Source organism: Nerophis ophidion, linkage group LG27 (genome assembly GCF_033978795.1).
Source record: "Nerophis ophidion isolate RoL-2023_Sa linkage group LG27, RoL_Noph_v1.0, whole genome shotgun sequence".
NCBI classification, from domain to species: Eukaryota; Metazoa; Chordata; class Actinopteri; order Syngnathiformes; family Syngnathidae; genus Nerophis; species Nerophis ophidion.
The window spans coordinates 14,523,508-14,546,218 of NC_084637.1; the positions used below are offsets into that span (position 1 = coordinate 14,523,508).

General features: G+C 40.1%; 1 protein-coding gene across 4 annotated transcripts in view; it reads right to left on the reverse strand.

Annotated features, from left to right (window-relative positions):
- Nucleotides 1-5,234: 5,234 nt before the first annotated feature.
- LOC133544283 (T-cell surface antigen CD2-like) overlaps nt 5,235-22,711 on the reverse strand; it is a 34,037-nt gene continuing 16,560 nt past the window's right edge. For 3 of the 4 annotated variants that reach the window (XM_061889468.1, XM_061889467.1, XM_061889465.1), the window contains exons 3-9: nt 16,324-16,602; nt 11,201-11,274; nt 8,949-9,123; nt 8,821-8,886; nt 6,030-6,107; nt 5,795-5,964; nt 5,235-5,718 (exon numbers count right to left, since the gene is read on the reverse strand). In XM_061889468.1, coding sequence (XP_061745452.1) covers nt 5,638-5,718; nt 5,795-5,964; nt 6,030-6,107; nt 8,821-8,886; nt 8,949-9,123; nt 11,201-11,274; nt 16,324-16,602 — 923 coding nt within the window. In that variant the 3' untranslated portion in view covers nt 5,235-5,637. The remainder of the gene's footprint in view (nt 5,719-5,794; nt 5,965-6,029; nt 6,108-8,820; nt 8,887-8,948; nt 9,124-11,200; nt 11,275-16,323; nt 16,603-22,711) is intronic. The other variant, XM_061889466.1, reaches the window with a different exon arrangement.

Here is a 22,711-nt window from a genome sequence, read left to right on the forward strand (position 1 = left end):
GGTGAGGGAGCAGTGAGCAGCAGCGGTGGCCACGCCCGGGTATCATTTTTTGCTGATTTAACCCCCAATTCCAATCCTTGTTGCTGAGTGCCAAGCAAGGAGGTAATGGCTCCCATTTTTATAGTCTTTAGTATGACTCGGCCAGGGTTTGAACTCACGACCTACCGATCTCAAGGCGGACACTCTAACCACAAGGCCACTGAGTAGGTTGCAATATGCAACTCAAGATATTTCAAGCCTTTTTTTTTTTTCAACGTAATTATGACGTACAGCTTATGAAATCCTCAAAGAGAAAATTTGTGAAAATTGTGGGTTTTCAAAAACTGTAACTCATGATCTTGAATATTATAACAAATAAAAGCTGGACATATACAATACGGGTCAAAAGTTTGGACACACCTTCTCCTCATTCAATGCGTTTTCTTTATTTTGATGACTATTTACATTGTCGATTGTCACGGAAGGCGTCGAAACTATGAATGAACACGTGGAGTTATGTACTTAACAAAAATGGTGAAATAACTGAAAACATGTTTTATATTTTAGTTTCTTCAAAATAGCCACCTTTTGCTCTGATTACTTTTTTTGCACACTCTTAGCATTCTCTCGATGAGCTTCAAGAGATAGTCACCTGAAAGGGTTTTCACTTCACAGGGTTTATAGTTGTGTTGCCTTCAGTGACAATCTACAATGTAAATAATCATGAAAATAAAGAAAACTCTATGAATGAGGTGTGTCCAAACCTTTGGCCTGTTTGTATATATATATGAAGCGACCGGAATGAGAATCAGCACCTCCAAGTCCGAGTCCATGGTTCTCGCCCGGAAAAGGGTGGAATGCCATCTCTGGGTTGGGGAGGAGACCCTGCCCCAAGTGGAGGAGTTCAAGGACCTAGGAGTCTTGTTCACGAGTGGGGGAAGAGTGGATCGTGAGATCGACAGGCGGATCGGTGCGGCGTCTTCAGTAATGCGGACGTTGTAGCGATCCGTTGTGGTGAAGAAGGAGCTGAGCCGGAAGGCAAAGCTCTCAATTTACCAGTCCATCTACATTCCCATCATGAGCTTTGGGTCATGACCGAAAGGATAAGATCACGGGTACAAGCGGCCGAAATGAGTTTCCTCCGCCGGGTGGCGGGGCTCTCCCTTAGAGATAGGGTGAGAAGCTCTGTCATCTGGGAGGAACTCAAAGTAAAGCCGCTGCTCCTCCACATCGAGAGGAGCCAGATGAGGTGGTTCGGGCATCTGGTCAGGATGCCACCCGAACGCCTCCCTAGGGAGGTGTTTAGGGCACGTCCAACCGGTAGGAGGCCACGGGGAAGACCCAGGACACGTTGGGAAGACTATGTCTCCCGGCTGGCCTGGGAACGCCTCGGGATCCCCCGGGAAGAGCTAGACGAAGTGGCTGGGGAAAGGGAAGTCTGGGTTTCCCTGCTTAGGCTGTTGCCCCCGCGACCCGACCTCGGATAAGCGGATGAATGGATGGATGGATGGATATATATATATATATATATATATAAATATATATATATACACACACACACACATATATATGTATATATATATATACACACACATATATATATATATATACACATATATATATATTATTATATGTACACAAATATATATGTATACATCCATCCATCCATCCATTTTCTACCGCTTATTCCCTTTCGGGGTCGCGGGGGGCGCTGGCGCCTATCTCAGCTACAATCGGGCGGAAGGCAGGGTACACCCTGGACAAGTCGCCACCTCATCGCAGGGCCAACACAGATAGACAGACAACATTCACACTCACATTCACACACTAGGGCCAATTTAGTGTTGCCAATCAACCTATCCCCAGGTGCATGTCTTTGGAAGTGGGAGGAAGCCGGAGTACCCGGAGGGAACCCACGCATTCACGGGGAGAACATGCAAACTCCACACAGAAAGATCCCGAGCCTGGATTTGAACCCAGGACTGCAGGAACTTCGTATTGTGAGGCAGACGCACTAACCCCTCTGCCACCGTGAAGCCTATATGTATACATACATACATATATGTACACAAAATATATAAATGTGTATACATACATACATATATATACGTACACAAATATATATATGTATATATATATATATAATTTTTATGTAATGAGTTTATATCACAAAGTTTCACATTTGAAGTTCAATTGCTCAAATATATAGACTTTTACACAATGTCCAAATTGTTTGAGTTTCACCTTAACCTAATTAATCTGGAAGGCAAGGTGTTGCCTTCCTGTAACAAAAAATCTTTAAAAAAATCAATTAAATGTGTCATGTGGTGCGTCATGAATATCAATCAATAACTCAATCAATGTTTATTTATATAGCCCTAAATCACAAGTGTCTCAAAGGGCTGCACAAGCCACACTGACATCCTCGGTTCAGAGCCCACATCAGGGCAAGGAAAAACTCACAACCCAGTGGGATGTCAATGTGAATGACTATGAGAAACCTATTTTTTGTAACGTTTTTGTGCATGAATGTATGGGAAAATCTTAGTGTGGAAGGGGCGTGGTCCACGCCTCACCTGCGGGCAGAGCACGTGCAGGAGCCGGCTGTGAAGCAGATAACAGGTGAGTGGATACCTCAGCTGGAACGAGTTATCTAATCACCTGTCTCTTTATTTGCTTTGTTGATGACCGCAGGAGAGGAGCTGGAAAGCCAGAGACAAGCCAGAAGCAGGGAGAGGAAGGAAGTAAAAACACATTTGCAAATTGAAAATATAACATTGTACACTTGGCAACATGCTTGGCCACAGTTCGTCGGTCCTGAAAAGAATCCTGCAACACAGAGCTGTCACACTTAAATTTTTAGTAGTGCTAGCACACCCAAAATGTTAAAAGAGCCATATTGGATCACAAATACAAAAAAATAATCAGTCATGAGCGGCAAAATATTTAAAGTCAAATATAAGTGTTAACTGTATTAGCCTACTCTCAAAATGACTTTAAAAGTCTTCTATAAGTGTTATAATGAAGGCAATACATAATGTAAGGGTCTATAATAGCCTACTATCAAAATGACTATGTGTCGCAGGCTGATGCAAATCTTCTTTGACAGAAATGTTAAAATGTAATATTTATTCTACACATTTTTACAACATTGGAAAACATTAGTAACACTTCTCAGAGGTTGAGATAACTCCTGTAAATTACCAGGAATAGATGTGTGTGTGTCCAAGTTTAAGGATAAGGCAGGCTGTCTTCTTCTAATGGATCTATTACAATCTTTGCAAGCTGAATAACATTTGCTTTGGTCTGGAACAACATGGCACACAAACAACGATCAGAAATGCAGCCAATATTACATACAGATAATGTGTCATGAGCATACTTGCCAACCCTCCCGGATTTTCTGGCAGACTCCCGAAATTCAGCGCCTCTCCCAAAAATCTCCCAGAAGAAATTTTATCCCGAAATTCAGCCAGGGCTGGAGGCCACGCCCCCTCCAGCTCCTCGCGGACCTGAGTGGGGACAGCTTGTTTTCACGTCCGCTTTCCCACTATTTACACAGCTTGCCTGCCCAATTACGTTACAACATCTACGGATTTGAATAAAAAACTGCACACACAAGGAGACGAAGCAGAAGAACAAGGAAGTTACAGCCATGGCGACGCCGTCTGTAACAGAGTGATTCTATGTTGTCTGTTGCCATCTCCTGGTGAATGTTGGCTATAGAGTTATGGGGTTGCTTTTTGATTGGCCAACGATTTACGTGGTGTTCCGCACCTGACGGCAAGGGAGGGAGTCTGTTCTGAAGCCTACAGTAAAGAGACATAACTTCATCACCCCGCCTGATTATTGACCCCAACCCAATATATTACACAGTCGACGAGCAAAATGAAGAAATAAATGGCAGAACAAAGGTTACTTAAACAGTGAAAGGTAAGTGTTGTTGTTGTTTTTTAGTAACCAGCAAGCACATTACAGTTAGTAGAATAACTGTGTTTTTATTACTGTGTATTTGATAGGTGCCGTCTGAAATTCAACTATTTATTTTATCTATATATATAAAAAAATAAATATATATAGCTATAATTCACTAAAAGTCAAGTATTTCATCCATCTATCTATCTATATATATATATATATATGAAATATATATGAAATACTCGAGTTGGTGAATTGTAGATGTAAATATATTCCTCCCCTCTTAACCACGCCCCCCGCCCCAACCATGCCTCCGCCCCACCCCCGACCACACCCCCCCACCCTCCACACCTCCCGAAATCGGAGGTCTCAAGGTTGGCAAGTATGATCATGAGGCATGGACAAATAAACTAAATACACAAAGGACATAAGTAAAGGAAATTGAATGAGCTGAAATATAGCTACAAATGAGGCATAATGATGCAATATGTACATACAGCTAGCCTAAATAGCATGTTAGCATCGATTCGCTTGCAGTCATGCAGTGACCAAATATGTCTGATTAGCAATCCACACAATTAGCACATCAACAAAGTTCACCTTTGTACATTCACGCACAGCATAAAAGGTTTGGTGGACAAAATGAGACAAAGGATTGGAATAAAACACGTCTTTCTGTGGCAGCGTCGGAGAAAGTTCTACATGTAAACAAAACGTGGAGTAACAGTCCACATAACGGTGAGTTCAAGGGCTGCTGAAATTAGTAGGACAAAACGGCGCTGGCTAAATACTGTCATCAGTGACGCATACACAGAAACATATTAAACAGTGGAACAATTAGGAAGGTTTTGGTCCTCCTACAGCAGAGGTCGGCAACTTAAATGTTGAAAGAGCCATTTTGGACAAAAAATACAAAAACAAATATGTTTGGAGCCGCAAAAATATAAAAACCATATTACATGCAGATAGTGTGTCATGAATTAAGAGGACTTAAAGGAGACTAAATGAGCTGAAATATAGCTACAAATGAGGCATTAATGATGCAATATGTACATATAGCTAGCTGAACTAGCATGTTAGCCTCGATTAGCTTGCAGTCATGCAGTGACCAAATATGTTCTGATTAGCACTCCACACAAGTCAATAACATCAACAAAACTCACCTTTTTGCATTCACGCACAGCGTTAAAAGTTTGGTGGACAAAATGAGACAGGAAAAAAAGTGGCATAAAACATGTCTTAGAAAGTCGGAGAAAGTTATACATGTAAACGAACTAAGGTGAGTTCAAGGATCGCCAAAATTAGTAGGACAAAATAGCGCTCGCCAATTACTCAAATCCGTGAAGCAAGTTTAATACAAACAGTGTGCTTTATAACAATTAGGGAGGTTTGTGTCATGTTTGTCCTCCTACAGAAACCAAATTAAAACAAAAAATATGTTTTTTCCCCCCTTATCATTTCCATTTTTCATACATTTTTGAAAAAGCTCCAGAGAGCCACTAGGGTTGCCGACCCCCGTCCTACAGAAACCATATTACAACCCAAAAACTATATTTTTCACCCCATTTTTTTTTTCCATTTCCATACATTTTTGAAAAAGCTGCATTGAGCCGCGGGTTGCTGACCCCCGTCCTGGTAAGTAACATATTAACGCTCGGTTCTGATTGCCCCTATCAAATAGGTCATCTTTGATAAAATATGTTATGCGGAAAAAAACAAAACTATTGGTAATATTTTCCATCACATTCTTTGTGCCGCAACTTTCTTCCTGGGCTGAGGAACAGGAGGAGGGTTCTCCTCATTCGCCATCGGCGTGTTCGCCTGAGGGGAACGCGGCAAACGGGAAGACAGTCAGCGGACAAGAGGTGGTCATTATCACGCTTCTCTTCCCACTCACCTGTGCCAGCCTCCCGGTGCTGCATTGAGGTGGGTCTGGGAGTTGCTGAGAGCCGCGGCGGCGGCGCTTCCTGCGGGGCTGCTGAGGTCCAGTTTGGCCGGCCTGCTGGTGACGATGCTGACCACGCTGCGGTTCAGGATTGGACCACCCCAAACGAAGCTCCTCCTCCTCTGTTGTCAATTGAGCAGGGATTAAAAATGCTTCAAATGCCATTTATGCCCCCCACCAACCTTACCATTGACTTGTTTCTTTTTTCCCACTGCAGCTCGGACGCAGAAAAAAATCAAGACTATAAACAGCAGCAAGGCAAGCCCTAGGGAGGATACAAAGTTATCATAAATGATAGTGGTGTCAAAAAAAATTATTAATTGTGATTTGTATGTGTGATCAAAACAGATGTCCAATTATATCGAACTGCCGATATTATCGGCCGATAAATCGGTTTTAAAAAGTAAAATGTATGCATTTTTAAAACGCCGCTGTGCACACGGACTTAGGGAGAAGAACAGAGCACCAATAAACCTTAAAGGCACTGCCTTTTTGTGCCGGCCCAGTTACATAATATCTATGGCTTTTCACACACACAAATGAATGCAAAGCATACTTGGTAAACAGCCATACAGGTCACACTGAGGGTGGCCGTATAATCAACGTTAACACTGCTACAAATATGCACCACATTGTGAACCCACACCAAACAAGAATGACAAACACATTTCGGGAGAACATCCGCACTGTAACACAACATAAACACAACAGAACGAATACTCAGAATCCCTTGCAGCACTAACTCTTCCCGGACGCTACAATATGCACCCCTGCAATCCTCAACCCCGCCCACCTCAACCTCCTAGAGCATGTCCCAAATTCCAAGCTGCTGTTTTGAGGCATGGTAAAAAAATAAATAATGCACTTTGTGACTTCCATAATAAATATGGCAGTGCCATATTGACATTTTTTTTCCATAACTTGAGTTGATTTATTTTTGGAAAACCTTGTTACATTGTTTAATGCATCCAGCGGGGCATCACAACAAAATTAGGCATAATAATGTGTTAATTCCACCACTATATATATCGGTATCGCTTGATATCGGTATCAGTAATTAAGAGTTGGACAATATCGAAATATCGGATATCGGCAAAAAAGCCATTATCGGTTGATCAATTAAAAAAAAAAAAAAAGGATTCAAACTGTTTTGTCCAGTCACTTTAGTACATGTTTGGGTCAAATTTTATCAAACAAAACCAGTTTTCTTTTAAGTAATATGGAAATGTATCAGAGCTTTTTATTTTTTTATGGAGGAATGTACAAAACCCAAAACCAGTGAAGTTGGCACGTTGTGTAAATCATAAATAAAAACAGAATACAATGATTTTCAAATCCTTTTCAACCTATATTCAAGGGAATAGACTGCAAAGACGAGATACTTATCGTTCGAACTGGAAAACTCAGTTTTGTGCAAATATTAGCTCATTTGGAATTTGATGCCTGCAGCATGTTTCAAAAAAGTTGGCAAAAAAGACTGAAAAAGTTCATCAAACACTTATTTGAAACATCCCACAGGTGAACAGGCTAATTGGGAACAGGCGGGTTTAAGAACAACATTTCCCAACGAGCTATTGCAAGGAATTTAAGGATTTCACCATCTACGGTCCATAATATCATCAAAAGGTTCAGAGAATCTGGAGAAATCACTCCACGTAAGCGATGACATTATGGACCTTCGATCCCTCAGGAGGTACTGCATCAAAAACCGACATCAGTGTGTAAAGGATATCACCGCATGGGCTCAGGGACACCTCAGAAAACCACTGTCGGTAACTACAGTTCGTCGCTACATCTGTAAGTGCACGTTAAAACTCTACTATGCAAAGCGAAAGCCATTTATCAACAACACCCAGAAATGCTGTCAGCTTCGCTGGGCCCGAGCTCATCTAAGATGGACTGATGCAAAGTGGAAAATTGTTCTGCGGTCTGATGAGTCCACATTTCAAATTGTTCTTGGAAAGTGTGGACCAACTATAGGCGCAAAGTTCAAAAGCCACCATCAGTGATTGTATGAGAGTGTAGTGGTGCCCAAGGCATGGGTAATTTACACATCTGTGAGGGCACCATCAATGCTGAAAGGTACATACAGGTTTTGGAGCAGCATACAGCTCGGTTGGTAGAGCGGCCGTGCCAGCAATTTGAGGGTTGCAAGTTCGATCCCCGCTTCCGCCATTCTAGTCTCTGCCGTTGTGTCCTTGGGCAAGACACTTTACCCACTTGCCCCCAGTGCCACCCACACTGGTTTTAATGTAACTTAGATATTGGGTTTCACTATGTAAAGCGCTTTGAGTCACTAGAGAAAAAGCGCTATATAAATATAATTCACTTCACTTCACATTCGGGCCATCCAAGCAACGTCTTTTTCACGGACGCCCCTGCTTATTTCACTAAGACAAAGCCAAGCCACATTCTGCATGTGTTACAACAGTGTGGCTTCGTAGTAAAAGAGAGTGGGTACTAGACTGGCCTGCCTGTAGTCCAGACCTGTCTCCCATTGAAAATATGTGGTGCAATATGAAGCCTAAAATACCAACAACTTAAGCTGTACATCAAGCAAGAATGTGAAAGAATTACAAATGAAAAGCTTCAAAAATTAGTCTCCTCAGTTGCCAGACGTTTAATGAGTGTTGTTAAAAGGAAAGGCCATGTAGCACAGTGGTAAAAATGCCCCTGTGCCAACTTTTTTGCTGCCATTAAATTCTAAGTTAATGATTATTGGCAAAAAAAACAACACGTTTCTCAGTTTGAACATTAAATATCTTGTCTTTGCAGTCTATTCAATTGAATATAAGTTGAAAATGATTTGCAAATCTTTTTCACTAGTTTTGGGTTTGTAGTTACACATGGAACTGGCGCCTAATGTTATTAAAAAGTATTGATTTTGAATCGAATAGAATGGTGTGGTGTCCAAAGATCCCCAGCCCGAATAAATGGTGTTCAAAGTGTTTGTGATTGCGATGTCGAAACAAACTCACCTCCCATACCGGCCAGGATGCTCGCCATGATCTTAAAATCCATGCCAAATAGTTTTTCAGGGAAAACTGAGTGAGAAAGGAAGATGTAAACGCAGCACAGGCCAACATTCGGCACAAGAAATACTCACTTGATCCAGTGCAGTTTTGCACGCGGCTGTCACTGCTCATGGAGCTGACCCGATTGGAAACGTTGCACCTGAACGCATCGTTTTTCACCTCTGCGGCAACAAACTGGAGGCTCCACTTGTTTTCCTTTTTCACAACCTTTTCGTTCTGCAACCACTCAACAGTGGCGGCCGCAATCTGCGGGTCGGGCAGAACCATGGGTTTCTTTTGGCCGACATGTCTTTTGCAGAACTACAAAATCCTGTCGTCATGACTGAATTATCAATAAAAAACATTGAATATGCACATGACAAGCAGTACTTTGTGTGCATGTCCACCTGATGAAGGCTAAACCAATAAGTTGTGAACGAGCAGTCGTGCAAAACCCCCAGAAATGGTTGGTTAGCTTCCAAATGAAAAAAAGTAATAGCGGCCTTTCGATAGAAAATAGACACCTTTAAAACCACTAACACATTTTTGTGAAACCAACAGGAACATACATGCATGCAGCAGAGGATGTACGACCTGCCCAGACTATGTTGCACTTTATGCAGAAAGGAACTTATAACAGATAGAATTATGATGTTGTCATTATAATTATTAATGTTTCACCAGATTATTCCCAGGGTTGCCGTGGATTCATGTCGATAAATCAAATATCAATTAAATATCATTCATTTTTCATCTATATTAACTGTGTTTCATTATTAATTTTAATTGACTTAAGAAGAAAGGGAACATACTGTATATATGTGTTATTAAACAGCTTTAACAACATGCTCATGTTAACAAAAACTATGTCTGGTTTTTATTTTGTATAAATAAACTAGTTCGCATAATATAAATTCATTTAAATGAATGATATATATATATATATATATTTATATATATATATATATATATATATATTAGGGCTGCGAATCGATTCAATATCGATTCTTGGGGTCACGATTCGATTCAAAATCGATTTATTTTTTCAATTCAACACGATTCTCGATTCAAAAACGATTTTTTCACGATTCAAAAGGATTCTCTATTCATTCAATACACAGGATTTCAGCAGGATCTACCCCAGTCTGCTGACATGCTAGCAGAGTAGTAGTTTTTTTAATAAAAGCTTTTATAATTGTAAAGGACAATGTTTTATCAACTGATTGCAATAATGTAAATTTGTTTTAACTATTAAACAAACCAAAAGTATGACTTATTTTATCTTTGTGAAAATATCGGACACAGTGTGTTGTCAAGCTTAACTGTTTGGCATAAATTCAACTCGTCGTGTTTGGAGGAAGAAACTTGAAGGTAGAAAACCGCTAACAAGTACAACCCATTTACCATTTTATATATATATATATATATATATATATATATATATATATATATATGTATATATATATATATATACATATGTATATATATATATATGAGCACTGTATAACAGATACCACAGAAACCTTGACTATATATATATATATATATATATATCAACATATATATATGTATGTGTGGGAAAAATCACAATACTACTTCATCTCTACAGAACTGCTTCATGAGGGGTTTCCTCAAACGACAAGAGATTTTAATGGAAGCAATTCCTCAATCTCCTAAGGATTGAGGGAACCCCTCATGAAACAGCTCTGTAGAGATGAAGTAGTCTTGTAATTTTTCCCACACATACATATTGCTCTATATCACGGTATCGATCGAGCACTATTCTCTGGATAATCCAATTAAGACATCCATCCATCCATCCATTTTCTACCGCTTATTCCCTTTTGGGGTTGCGGGGGCGCTGGCGCCTATCTCCGCTACAATCGGGCGGAAGGCGGGGTACACCCTGGACAAGTCGCCAACTTATCGCAGGGCCAACACAGATAGACAGACAACATTCACACTCACATTCACACACTAGGGCCAATTTAGTGTTGCCAATCAACCTATCCCCAGGTGCATGTTTTTGGAAGTGGGAGGAAGCCGGAGTACCCGGAGGGAACCCACGCATTCACGGGGAGAACATGCAAACTCCACACAGAAAGATCCCGAGCCTGGATTTGAACCCAGGACTGCAGGCTGAAAACCCTTTTATCTGTTTGTGCATATGGCAACTGAATGTGAAGTATTTGATTGATTTTATTTTTAATGAACTATGATTGGTAGCAAAATGAGCATGCCAAAATTCTCCTGTACATATTTGGTATACAGTATATACATGCACGTGTATTTTACAACATTTGACATTAAATCTTAGTACAACAAAACGGAAAGAAACTCTCACCTGACCAGGTACGCATGTAAATATCACGTTGGACGAGTCACATTCTATTTTCAGTTCTGGCTTTGTGACGGGTTCTGAACAGATTAGAAATGGATAAATGAATGTTACACAAACAATTACATGCAGTTGCTAATAGTTAGTAACATTTCACAACAAGTTGTAAAATGCCGATTGTCAAAGCAGCTCAATAACTTATGACGTAATCGTCCAATAGAAAAATTGATATGCTGGCTCTACTTAAAATGAATTCAGGCAACAATTTAAGTTCTTTCAACTTGTGCAAAGGCCACAAAACATATTTAGTTAGAAAAACTTTACCAGACAAGTACACAAAAAAGCATTATTTTAAGCGGAACCAACTTTTTTCTAAATTTAGTTATTCTAACTTATTATTTTATTTTTATTCTACCTAGAGCAACCCATGCAAATTGTCACCTTAATATGGTTTGAGTACTTATCAATAAACAACTGTACAAACGCCATGGCTGCTGTTATTTTTCTCTTTGGAAAAATTGCCATTAAAAAAAAAATATTAGTGACTAATGCATGATTTCTAACATCAAAGCTAATCTACACAGGTGGTTACCTATGAAGGAGTACTAGGTGGTGCTGATCCAAATTAGACTTGGTCATGAACATGAGTGCCGGTGTTCTGGCAAGACATGCACCCTCCTGGAATTCATGCGCCTCCTGTATCCGTGCATGTGTTCACTGTTTATCCGAAGGATGCAGAAATGTGTCATGATTCGTTGTCTGGTCATGTTTTTGTTATGTTCTGTTAATTTTGGACTCCTTTATTTCCTGTTTGCGCACCTCCTGTGTTTGTTTCCATGGTTGCTTATGATTTTCACCTGCCTCTGGTGTAAGGGATGCGCACCTGTTTCCAATCAGAGACGTTATTTAAGCCTGCCTTTGCCAGTCAGTCGGCCTGGCGTCATTGTTTGTTTCAGGCAATGCCATAGTTTATGCTGTTTGTCTGCCTCATGCCTTGCCAAGTAAGTCTTGTTTGTTCCATGCCATAATTTATGCTAGTTGTTCGCTTCATGCCTCAGTCTTGTTTATTTCATGCCACAGTTTCGTGAGGTTCCGTGTCCATAGTTACATGTTTCCTGCGCTAAGTCTTCATGCAATGCCATAGTTTATGCTGGTTGTCTGCCTCATGCCTTGCCAAGTAAGTCTTGTTCGTTCCATGCCATTGTTTATGCTAGTTGTTTGCTTCATGCCTCAGTCTTGTTTATTTCATGCCACAGTTTCGTGAGGTTCCGTATCCATAGTTACATGTTTCCTGCGCTAGGTCTTCATGCAATGCCGTAGTTTATGCTGTTTATCTACATCATGCCTTGCCAGGTAAGTCTTGTTTTGTCCATGCCATAATTTATGCTAGTTGTTCGCTTCATGCCTCAGTCTTGTTTATTTCATGCCCCAGTTTCGTGAGGTTCCGTGTACATAGTTCACATGTTTCATGTGGTAAGTCTTCATGCAATGCCATAGTTTATGCTGTTTGTCTGCCTCATGCCTTGCCAGATAAGTCTTGTTTGTTCCATGCCATAGTTTACGCTAGTTGTTCGCTTCATGCCTCAGTCTTGTTTATTTCATGCCACAGTTTCTTGAGGTTCCATGTCCATAGTTACATGTTTCCTGTGCTAAGTCTTCATGCAATGCCATAGTTTATGCTGTTTGTCTGCCTCATGCCTTGCCAAGTAAGTCTTGTTTGTTCCATGCCATAGTTTATGCCAGTTGTTCGCTTCATGCCTAAGTCTTGTTTATTTCATGCCCCAGTTTCGTGAGGTTCTGTGTACATAGTTCACATGTTTCCTGCGCTAAGTCTTCATGCAATGCCATAGTTTATGCTGTTTGTCTGCCTCATGCCTTGCCAAGTAAGTCTTGTTTGTTCCATGCCATAGTTTACGCTAGTTGTTCGCTTCATGCCTCAGTCTTGTTTATTTCATGCCACAGTTTCGTGAGGTTCCGTGTCCATAGTTACATGTTTCCTGTGCTAAGTCTTCATGCAATGTCGTTGTTTATGCTGTTTATCTGCCTCATGCCTTGCCAAGTAAGTCTTTGTTCCATGCCATAGTTTATGCTAGTTGTTCGCTTCATGCCAAAGTCTAGTTTATTTCATGCCACAGTTGCTTGAGGTTCCGTGTCCATAGTTACATGTTTCCTGCGCTAAGTCTTCATGCAATGCCATAGTTTATGCTGTTTGTCTGCCTCATGCCTTGCCTAGTAAGTCTTGTTTGTTCCATGCCATAGTTTATGCCAGTTGTTCGCTTCATGCCTAAGTCTTGTTTATTTCATGCCACAGTTTTGTGAGGTTCCGTGTCCATAGTTACATGTTTCCTGCGAAAGGCACGTCTTTTCCTTCGACTAGTGTTCTATTTTTGGTGCTGTTTTGACTTTTCAAGAATAAACAATGCTCCTACCTGCAAGTCCTGTCCGGAGTGATCCATTTGCCTTCCTGGGAGAACGACCCTGCAGTAAGCTGCGAAACCCATGTCATGACAAAATTCTAAACAGCGCTATATTTTTGAATTTGTTATTTAATATACCGGTATGTATAATTTATTGGGTAATGTTTTTTTGAAGGGAAACCAGTTTTTTTTCAATTTACAGTAATTAGTTGTAAATAACATTGTAAAATGTATTGTCATTTTTATTAATTTGATGGGTAGTTTGCTGTAAAATCATGAGTCAAGCAGATATTTAAGTATTTCTTTTTGTTTGGACAACATTTTTTTGTAAAGTATAATATACTGTAATTTTTGTTGCAATAACGGAAACTATTAAAGTTTAAAAGGCATGCAATTTCAAGCAGTACATATGTTTTTTTCTGTCAAAATGAAAAAAAATTCCATTCCATTTAGTGAAAAAATATTAAGTACTTTATTGACACATTTCATTTCCCGGTGTTAGGGGGTCGGATAAAATGATCTCGCTAACCAGATCTGGTCCGCGGGCCTTGAGTTTGACACCTGTGGTCTAAGCGCTTGCATAAAAGAATGACGATTTGATTGATTAATTAATTGATTTAAACTTGTATTAGTAGATTGCACGGTTTAGTACATATTCCGTACAATTGACCACTAAATGTTAACACCCGAATAAGTTTTCAACTTGATTAAGTCGGGGTCGACGTTAATATACACCTGTGTTGATGCTAAGATAAATGTTATGTTGTATTTTATTTATTTTTCTACTATATCATATATGTATGCATAAACTTGATACGAAGGAAACTTTTTAGCAGGCAACTAAAAACTATTTTTAGTTGACTTTGTACCAGTCAATCTGTACCGTCATGAAACTCTACCTGATCCTATGCAAACTTCAAATAAATTCCTCAATCAATCGATCTATTATACAAACCCCGTTTCCATATGAGTTGGGAAATTGTGTTAGATGTAAATATAAACGGAATACAATGATTTCCAATTCTTTTCAACCCATATTCAATTTAATGCACTACATAGACAAGATATTTGATGTTCAAACTCATAAACTCTATTTTTTATTTGCAAATAATAATTAACTTAGAATTTCATGGCTGCAACACGTGCCAAAGTAGTTGGGAAAGGGCATGTTCACCACTGTATTACATCACCTTTTCTTTCAACAACACTCAATAAACGTTTGGAAACTAATTGTTGAAGCTTTGAAAGTGGAATTCTTTCCCATTCTTGTTTTATGTAGAGCTTCAGTCGTTCAACTCCGCTGTCATATTTTACGCTTCATAATGCGCCACACATTTTCGATTGGAGACATGTCTGGACTGCAGGCGGGCTAGGAAAGTACCCGCACTCTTTTTTTACGAAGCCACGCTGTTGTAACACGTGCTAAATGTGGCTTGGCATTGTCTTGCTGAAATAAGCAGGGGCGTCCATGAAAAAGACGGCGCTTAGATGGCAGCATACGTTGTTCCAAAACGTGTATGTACCTTTCAGCATTAATGGTGCCTTCACAGATGTGTAAGTTACCCATGTCTTGGGCACTAATGCACCCCCATACCATCACAGATGCTGGCTTTTGAACTTTAAACAGTTCTGGATGGTTCGCTTGTCCTTTGGGATGACACAATATCGAATATTTCCAAAAACAATTTGAAATGTGGACTCGTCAGACCACAGAACACTTTTCCACTTTGCATCAGTCCATCTTAGATGATCTCGGGCCCAGAGAAGCCGGCGGCGTTTCTGGATGTTGTTGATACATTGGTTTCGCTTTGCATTGTAGAGCTTTAACTTGCACTTACAGATGTAGCGACAAACTTTTTTTTGTGACAGTGGTTTTCTGAAGTGTTCCTGAGCCCATGTGGTGATATCCTTCAGAGATTGATGTCGGTTTTTGATACAGTGCCGTCGTCATGTTCATTCAATGTTGGTTTCCGGCCATGCCGCTTACGTGGAGTGATTTCTCCTGATTCTCTGAACCTTTCGTTATTATGGACCGTAGATGTTGAAATCCCTAAATTTCTTGCAACTGCACTTTGAGAAATGTTGTTCTTAAACTGTTTGACTATTTGCTCACGCAGTTGTGGACAAAGGGGTGTACCTCGCCCCATCCTTTCTTGTGAAAGACTGAGCATTTTTTGGGAAGCTGTATTTAATACCCAATCATGGCACCCACCCGTTCCCAATTAGCCTGCACACCTGTGGGATGTTCCAAATAAGTGTTTAATGAGCATTCCTCAACTTTATCAGTATTTATTGCCAGTTTTACCAAATTCTTTGTCACGTGTTGCTGACATCAAATTCTAAAGTTAATGATTCTTTGCAAAACAAAAATGTTTATCAGTTTGAACATCAAATATGTTGTCTTTGTAGCTTATTCAACCGAAAATGGGTTGAAAATGATTTGCAAATCATTGTATTCCGTTTATATTTACATCAAACACAATTTCCCAACTCATATGGAAACAGGGTTTGTATAATTCGTCAGAAAAGGTTGGAAACAAAGCACAAGACTACTTGTGGCCCAAGCCAAGATTTTGTTCGTGGTCCCGTTTTGATCTTTTTAATATTACTCGGGTTTGATTTTATAGGTTGCTAACCCAAATGAACCCTCCGGGACTCTGAATGTTATATGTCATTAAATCAACAATATTGAAAAATGTACCTGATACTTACCCAACACGCATAAAAATAGGCCTCTCAGATCCCCCATGAATTTTCCATTGGTATCATACATTTTCGGGACGTACAAGCCTGTACTATTTCTCTTCAAGTTGGTAAGCTTAAGGGATCCATTGTTATAGATATTCAGCTTCCCAGTGGCCATCTTTCGATTGAATATCAAAGTTTTGTTGAGATACCATTTCATGTTTTGAGATTTTTGCAGCGGGGGATGGAGAGGCACGGTGAAGTTGGCGCCAATGGAAGCGTAGGCATCACAGGCGTCCTTGGAATCTTTGGAACAAACAAGGTAGAGATCTTTAGTGTAGAAAGGTGACACACGAATGCTTTGTTGGGTTTACTTAACTTGGTTTCAACTATATCTTAAGTGATTGTGTAGAGCAGGGGTCACCAACCTTTTTGAAACCAAGAGCTACTTCTTGGGTACTGATTAATGCGAAGGGCTACCAGTTTGATACACACTTAAATAAATTGCCAGAAATAGCCAATTTGCTCAATTTTTCTTTAACTCTATATTATTAATAATTAATGATATTTATCTTTGTGGAAACACTGGTCATCTTAATGATTTCTCACAATAAGTATATATTTTTCATCACGTGTTTTAAATAGGTCAAAATCCAATCTGCACTTTGTTAGAATATATAACAAATTGGACCAAGGTATATTTCTAACAAAGACTAATCATCATTTCTTTTAGATTTTCCAGAACAAAAAGTTTAAAAGAAATTCAAAAGACTTTGAAATAAGATTTAAAATATGATTTTACAGATTTTCTAGATGTGCCACAATATCCATCTATCCATTTTCTACCGCTTATTCCCTTTTGGGGTCGCGGGGGGCGCTGGCGCCTATCTCAGCTACAATCGGGCGGAAGGCGGTGTACACCCTGGACAAGTTGCCACCTCATCGCAGGGCCAAAACAGATAGACAGACAACATTCACACACTAGGGCCGATTTAGTGTTGCCAATCAACCTATTTGGAAGAAATATTTCACATATATTATTCATCGAAAAAACAGAAGCTAAAATGAAGAATTAAATAAAAATGTATTTATTATTCTTTACCATAAAAAAAACAAATTTACTTGAACATTGATTTAAATTGTCAGGAAAGAAGAGGAAGGAATTTAAAATGTAAAAAGGTACATGTGTTTAAAAATCCTAAAATCATTTTTAAGGTTGTATTTTTTCTCTAAAATTGTCTTTTTGAACGTTATAAGAAGCAAAGTAAAAAAAATAAATGAATTTATCTAAACAAGTGAAGACCAAGTCTTTAAAATATTTTCTTCGATTTTAAAATTCTATTTGAGTTTTGTCTCTCTTAGAATTAAAAATGTCTAGTAAAGCGAGACCAGCTTGCTAGTAAATAAATACAATTGAAAAATAGAGGCAGCTCACTGGTAAGTGCTGCTATTTGATCTATTTTTAGAACAGGCCAGCGGGCACCGCATTGGTGACCCCTGGTGTAGACATATGCGGAAATGTGTGGATGTGCTAGAGACTTAAGTACAACATAAACATTTTCAAATGTATCAGGAATTTGTTAACACTGGAAGCAGCTCAAACGTATTTTAATGCAATGATTATGTCATGTTTTTATTATTGTATAACATGAAGTTCCTGCAGTCCTGGGTTCAAATCCAGGCTCGGGATCTTTCTATGTGGAGTTTGCATGTTTTCCCCGTGAATGCGTGGGTTCCCTCCGGGTACTCCGGCTTCCTCCCACTTCCAAAGACATGCACCTGGGGATAGGTTGATTGGCAACACTAAATTGGCCCTAGTGTGTGAATGTGAGTGTGAATGTTGTCTGTCTATCTGTGTTGGCCCTGCGATGAGGTGGCGACTTGTCCAGGGTGTACCCTGCCTTCCGCCCGATTGTAGCTGAGATAGGCGCCAGCGCCCCCCGCAATCCCGAAAGGGAATAAGCGGTAGAAAATGGATGGATGGATGGATGTTGGTGGTCCCAATCAAGCAAAATTCCATTGAGGCCATTGGAAACTCTGCACAAACAATCACTCAAAAATCCTTGACTGACAACCGCAACACCACCATCACTGTTTAGTTCTTTCGCTGACATTTAAAGATTAGCATCTAATCCTGAATGACACTGCACCAGCGCCACTTAAGCACTTTGTCCAGTTTACATCTGCTGTAACAACTAGACACACACGAGCCTCCACCAGGGGGCAGTGTGGCGTACCCAGATGTAAAACATCTTTTGCACAATCAGCATTTTCATATAAAGCGGTAACGGAATGTAACGACCTCACGACAAACTTGAACAGTTTAACAAATTGCTCTTCATTCACAATTGAAGTTTAAAAAGTGGCTTTGGAACAATCCAAGCTGCTCACACGGTCACTAAGGTGGACACTATGTTTGACATGTCAAATTAATGTGTGTTATATTTATCCATGAGAACATTTTGTTGTGAGTCTGTTCAAATCATGGTGGTTTTTCAAAATAAATGACAGATGTGAACAAGAGCATGTATAACCTGTGTGTTATGATGTAAATGAGGGGTGGTAGTAATTAGAGATGTCCGATAATATCGGACAGCCGATATTGTCGGCCGATGAATGCTTTAAAATGTAATATCGGAAATTATTGCTATCGGTTTCAAAAAAGTAAAATTCCTGACTTTTTAAAACGCCGCTGTGTACACGGACATAGGGAGAAGTATAGAGCGCCAATAAACCTTAAAGGCATTGCAGTCACATAATACCTACGGCTTTTCACACACACTAGTGCAGGGGTAGGGAACCTATGGCTCGCGAGTCTTTTGATGACTGCAACTGGCTCTCGGATAAATCTGAGCTGACATTGCTTAACACGATAAGTAATGAATAATTCCACTTGTAATCACAGTGGTAAAAATAACGTTCAAAATATAAAACATTCTCATGCATTTTAATCCATCCATCCTTTTTTCTACCGCACTTGTTCAAGAAGTTGCATTAAGGGTAAGAAGTAATTTATTTATTATTGGTTAGTGTAGGACTTGCCCTCCTGGGGGTTCTTCAGACCACCAAGCACCGACATGAGAGCCTGTTTCAGGGTTACAATATTGTTTTATTTTTCAATAAGTCTCTCAGTTGCTTTCCAGCAGGGGTGTCAAACTCAAATACAGAGTGGGCCAAAATTTTAAACGGAACGAAGCCGCGGGCCAAGGTTGAACAAATTAACCTTTTATTAGGGACCCAAACAAGTTTTGCAATAAATATTGAACAAGCAAGGCTTATATAACTTTAGTGACATGCAAAATCCAGTTTCAAATAATAATAATAATAATTCAAAAAATATCAATGGCATATCAAATAAAATTTAAATAAAATTGTAATGCCTTTTTTTCTACTTGCAATCTTCTGAGGTAAATATCAATTCTTTTCCACAGGCTAATAATAAATTAGAAAATAAAATAACAATAATGAATGAACCAAACATTCAAGCCTTGAAGTAGCAAGAGAAAATGCATGAATAAAACGTGAATTATTGGTCAGTTTGCTGGAAGTTTCCCGGAAGAGTTAGTGCTGCAAGGGGGTCTGGGTATTTGTTCTGCTGTGTTACAGTGCGGATGTTCACCCGAAATGTGTTTGTCATTCTTGTTTGGTGTGGGTTCACAGTGTGGCGCATATTTGTAACAGTGCTAAAGTTGTTTATACGGCCACCCTCAGTGTGACCTGTATGGCTGTTGACCAAATATGCCTTGCATTCACTTGTGTGTGTGTGTGTGTGTGTGTGTGTGTGTGTGTGTAAAAGCCACAAATATTATGTAACACGCTGTTAGTATGGAGGAAAAGCGGACGTGATGACAGGTTGTAGAGAACGCTAAAGGCAGTGCCTTAAATGCACGCCTCCAATATAGTTGTCCAGGTGGAAATCGGTTGAAATTCGGGAGAATGGTTGCCCCGGGAGATTTTCGGGAGGCGCACTGAACTTCGGTAGTCTACCGGGAAAATTAGGAGGGTTGGCAAGTATGAGTATTAGCGGTGAATGCGGTGTTACAGCGGCATTGATATTGCCACAAGGGCCAAATTGAATTATACGGCGGGCCAGATTTGGTCCGCGGGCCAGAGTTTGACACCCATGCTTTACAGCAATTGTCTTTTTCCCCTTCGTTCTCGCTCGCACTCTGGCTCCAGCCCCAACCCCGTCCCTCCTCCTGGCTGCTACTTATAAACAGAGCGACGGGTGATTAGATAACAAGGTCCAGCTGGGCCATTTACGCACCTGTCGCTGATTTTGAGGCCGATCCTGGCAACACCCCGCTTCGCTGCAGGCCCGCAGGCCACACCCCCTCCATAGTTAGCGTCAGAATAACAATGTTTCATACTCTACAAATGTTGGACTTAAAAATGCACACGTTTTGTTGTGTTCAGTGTTAAAAAAATATTATATGGCTCTTACAGAAATACATTTTAAAATATTTCGCTTCTTGGCTCTCTCAGCCAAAAAGGTTCCCGACCCCTGCACTAGTGAATGAAACGCATACTTGGTCAACAGCCATACAGGTCACACTGTCTTCAGCGTCCTCTACAACCTGTCGTCATGTATGCTTTTCCTCCATATTAACAGTGTGCCGGCACAATTACACACTATATGCGGCTTTTTCACGCACATGAGTGAATGCAAGGCATATTTGATCAACAGCCATCCAGGTCACACTTAGGGTGGCCGTATAAACAACTTTAACACTGTTACAAATATGCGCCACACTGCGAACCCACACCAAACAAGAATGGCAAACACATTTCGGGAGAACATCCGCACCATAACACAACATAAACACAACAGAACAAATATCCAGAAACCCTTGCAGCACTAACTCTTCCATGATGCTACAATATACACCCCCGCTACCCCCGTCCCGAATTCAGAGGTCTAAAGGTCTACAAGTATGCCTGAGTGTACAAACCCTGTTTCCATATGAGTTGGGCAATTGTGTTAGATGTAAATAAACAGAATACAATGATTTGAAAATCTTTTTCAACCCATATTCAGTTGAATGCACTACAAAGACAACATATTTGATGTTCAAACTCATAAACTTTATTTTTTTGCAAATAATAATTAATTTAGAATTTCATGGCTGCAACACGTGCCAAAGTAGTTGGGAACGGGCATGTTCACCACTGTGATACATCACCTTTTCTTTTAACAACACTCAATAAACGTTTGGGAACTGAGGAAACTGATTGTGGAAGATTTGAAAGTGGAATTCTTTCCCATTCTAGTTTTATGTGGAGCTTCAATCGTTCAACAGTCCGGGGTCTCCGCTGTCGTATTTTACGCTTCATAATGCACCACACATTTTCGATGGGAGACATGTCTGGACTGCAGACGGGCCAGGAAAGTACCCGCACTCTTTTACTACAAAACTACGCTGTTGTAACACGTGGCTTGGCATTGTCTTGCTGAAATAAGCAGGGGCGTCCATTATAACGTTGCTTGGATGACAACATATGTTGCTCCAAAACCTGTATGGACCATTCAGCATTAATGGTGCCTTCACAGATGTGTAAGTTACCCATGCCTTGGGCACTAATACACCCCCATACCATCACAGATGCTGGCTTTTGAACTTTGCGCCCATAACAATCCGGATGGTTATTTTCCTCTTTGTTCCGGAGGACACCACGTCCACAGTTTCCAAATATAATTTGAAATGTGGACTCGTCAGACCACAGAACACCTTTCCACAGAACACCTTTCCACTTTGCATCAGTTCATCTTAGATGAGCTCGGGCCCAGCGAAGCCAGCGGTGTTCCTTGGTGTTGTTGATAAATGGGTTTTGCTTTGCATAGCAGAGTTTTAACTTGCACTTACAGATGTAGCGACCAACTGTAGTTACTGACAGTGGTTTTATGAAGTGTTCCTGAGCCCATGTGGTGATATCCTTTACACACTGATGTCTGTTTTTGATGCAGTACTGCCTGAGGGATCAAAGGTCCGTAATATCATCGCTTACGTGCAGTGAGTTCTCCAGATTTTCTGAACCTTTTGATGATTTTACGGACCCTAAATTCCTTGCAATAACTCGTTGAGAAATGTTGTTCTAAAACTGTTCGACAATTTGCTTACAAATTGATGACCGTCGCCCCATCCTTGTTTGTGAATTACTTAGCATTTCATGGAAGCTGCTTTTATACCCAATCATGGCACCCACCTGTTCCCAATTAGCCTGCACACCCGTGCGATGTTCCAAATAAGTGTTTGATGAGTATTTCTCAACTTTAACAGTATTTATTGCCACCTTTCCCAACTTCTTTGCCGTGTGTTGCTGGCATCAAATTCTAAAGTTAATGATTATTTGCAAAAAAAAAAAAGTTTATCAGTTTGAACATTGAATATGTTGTCTTTGTAGCATATTCAACTGA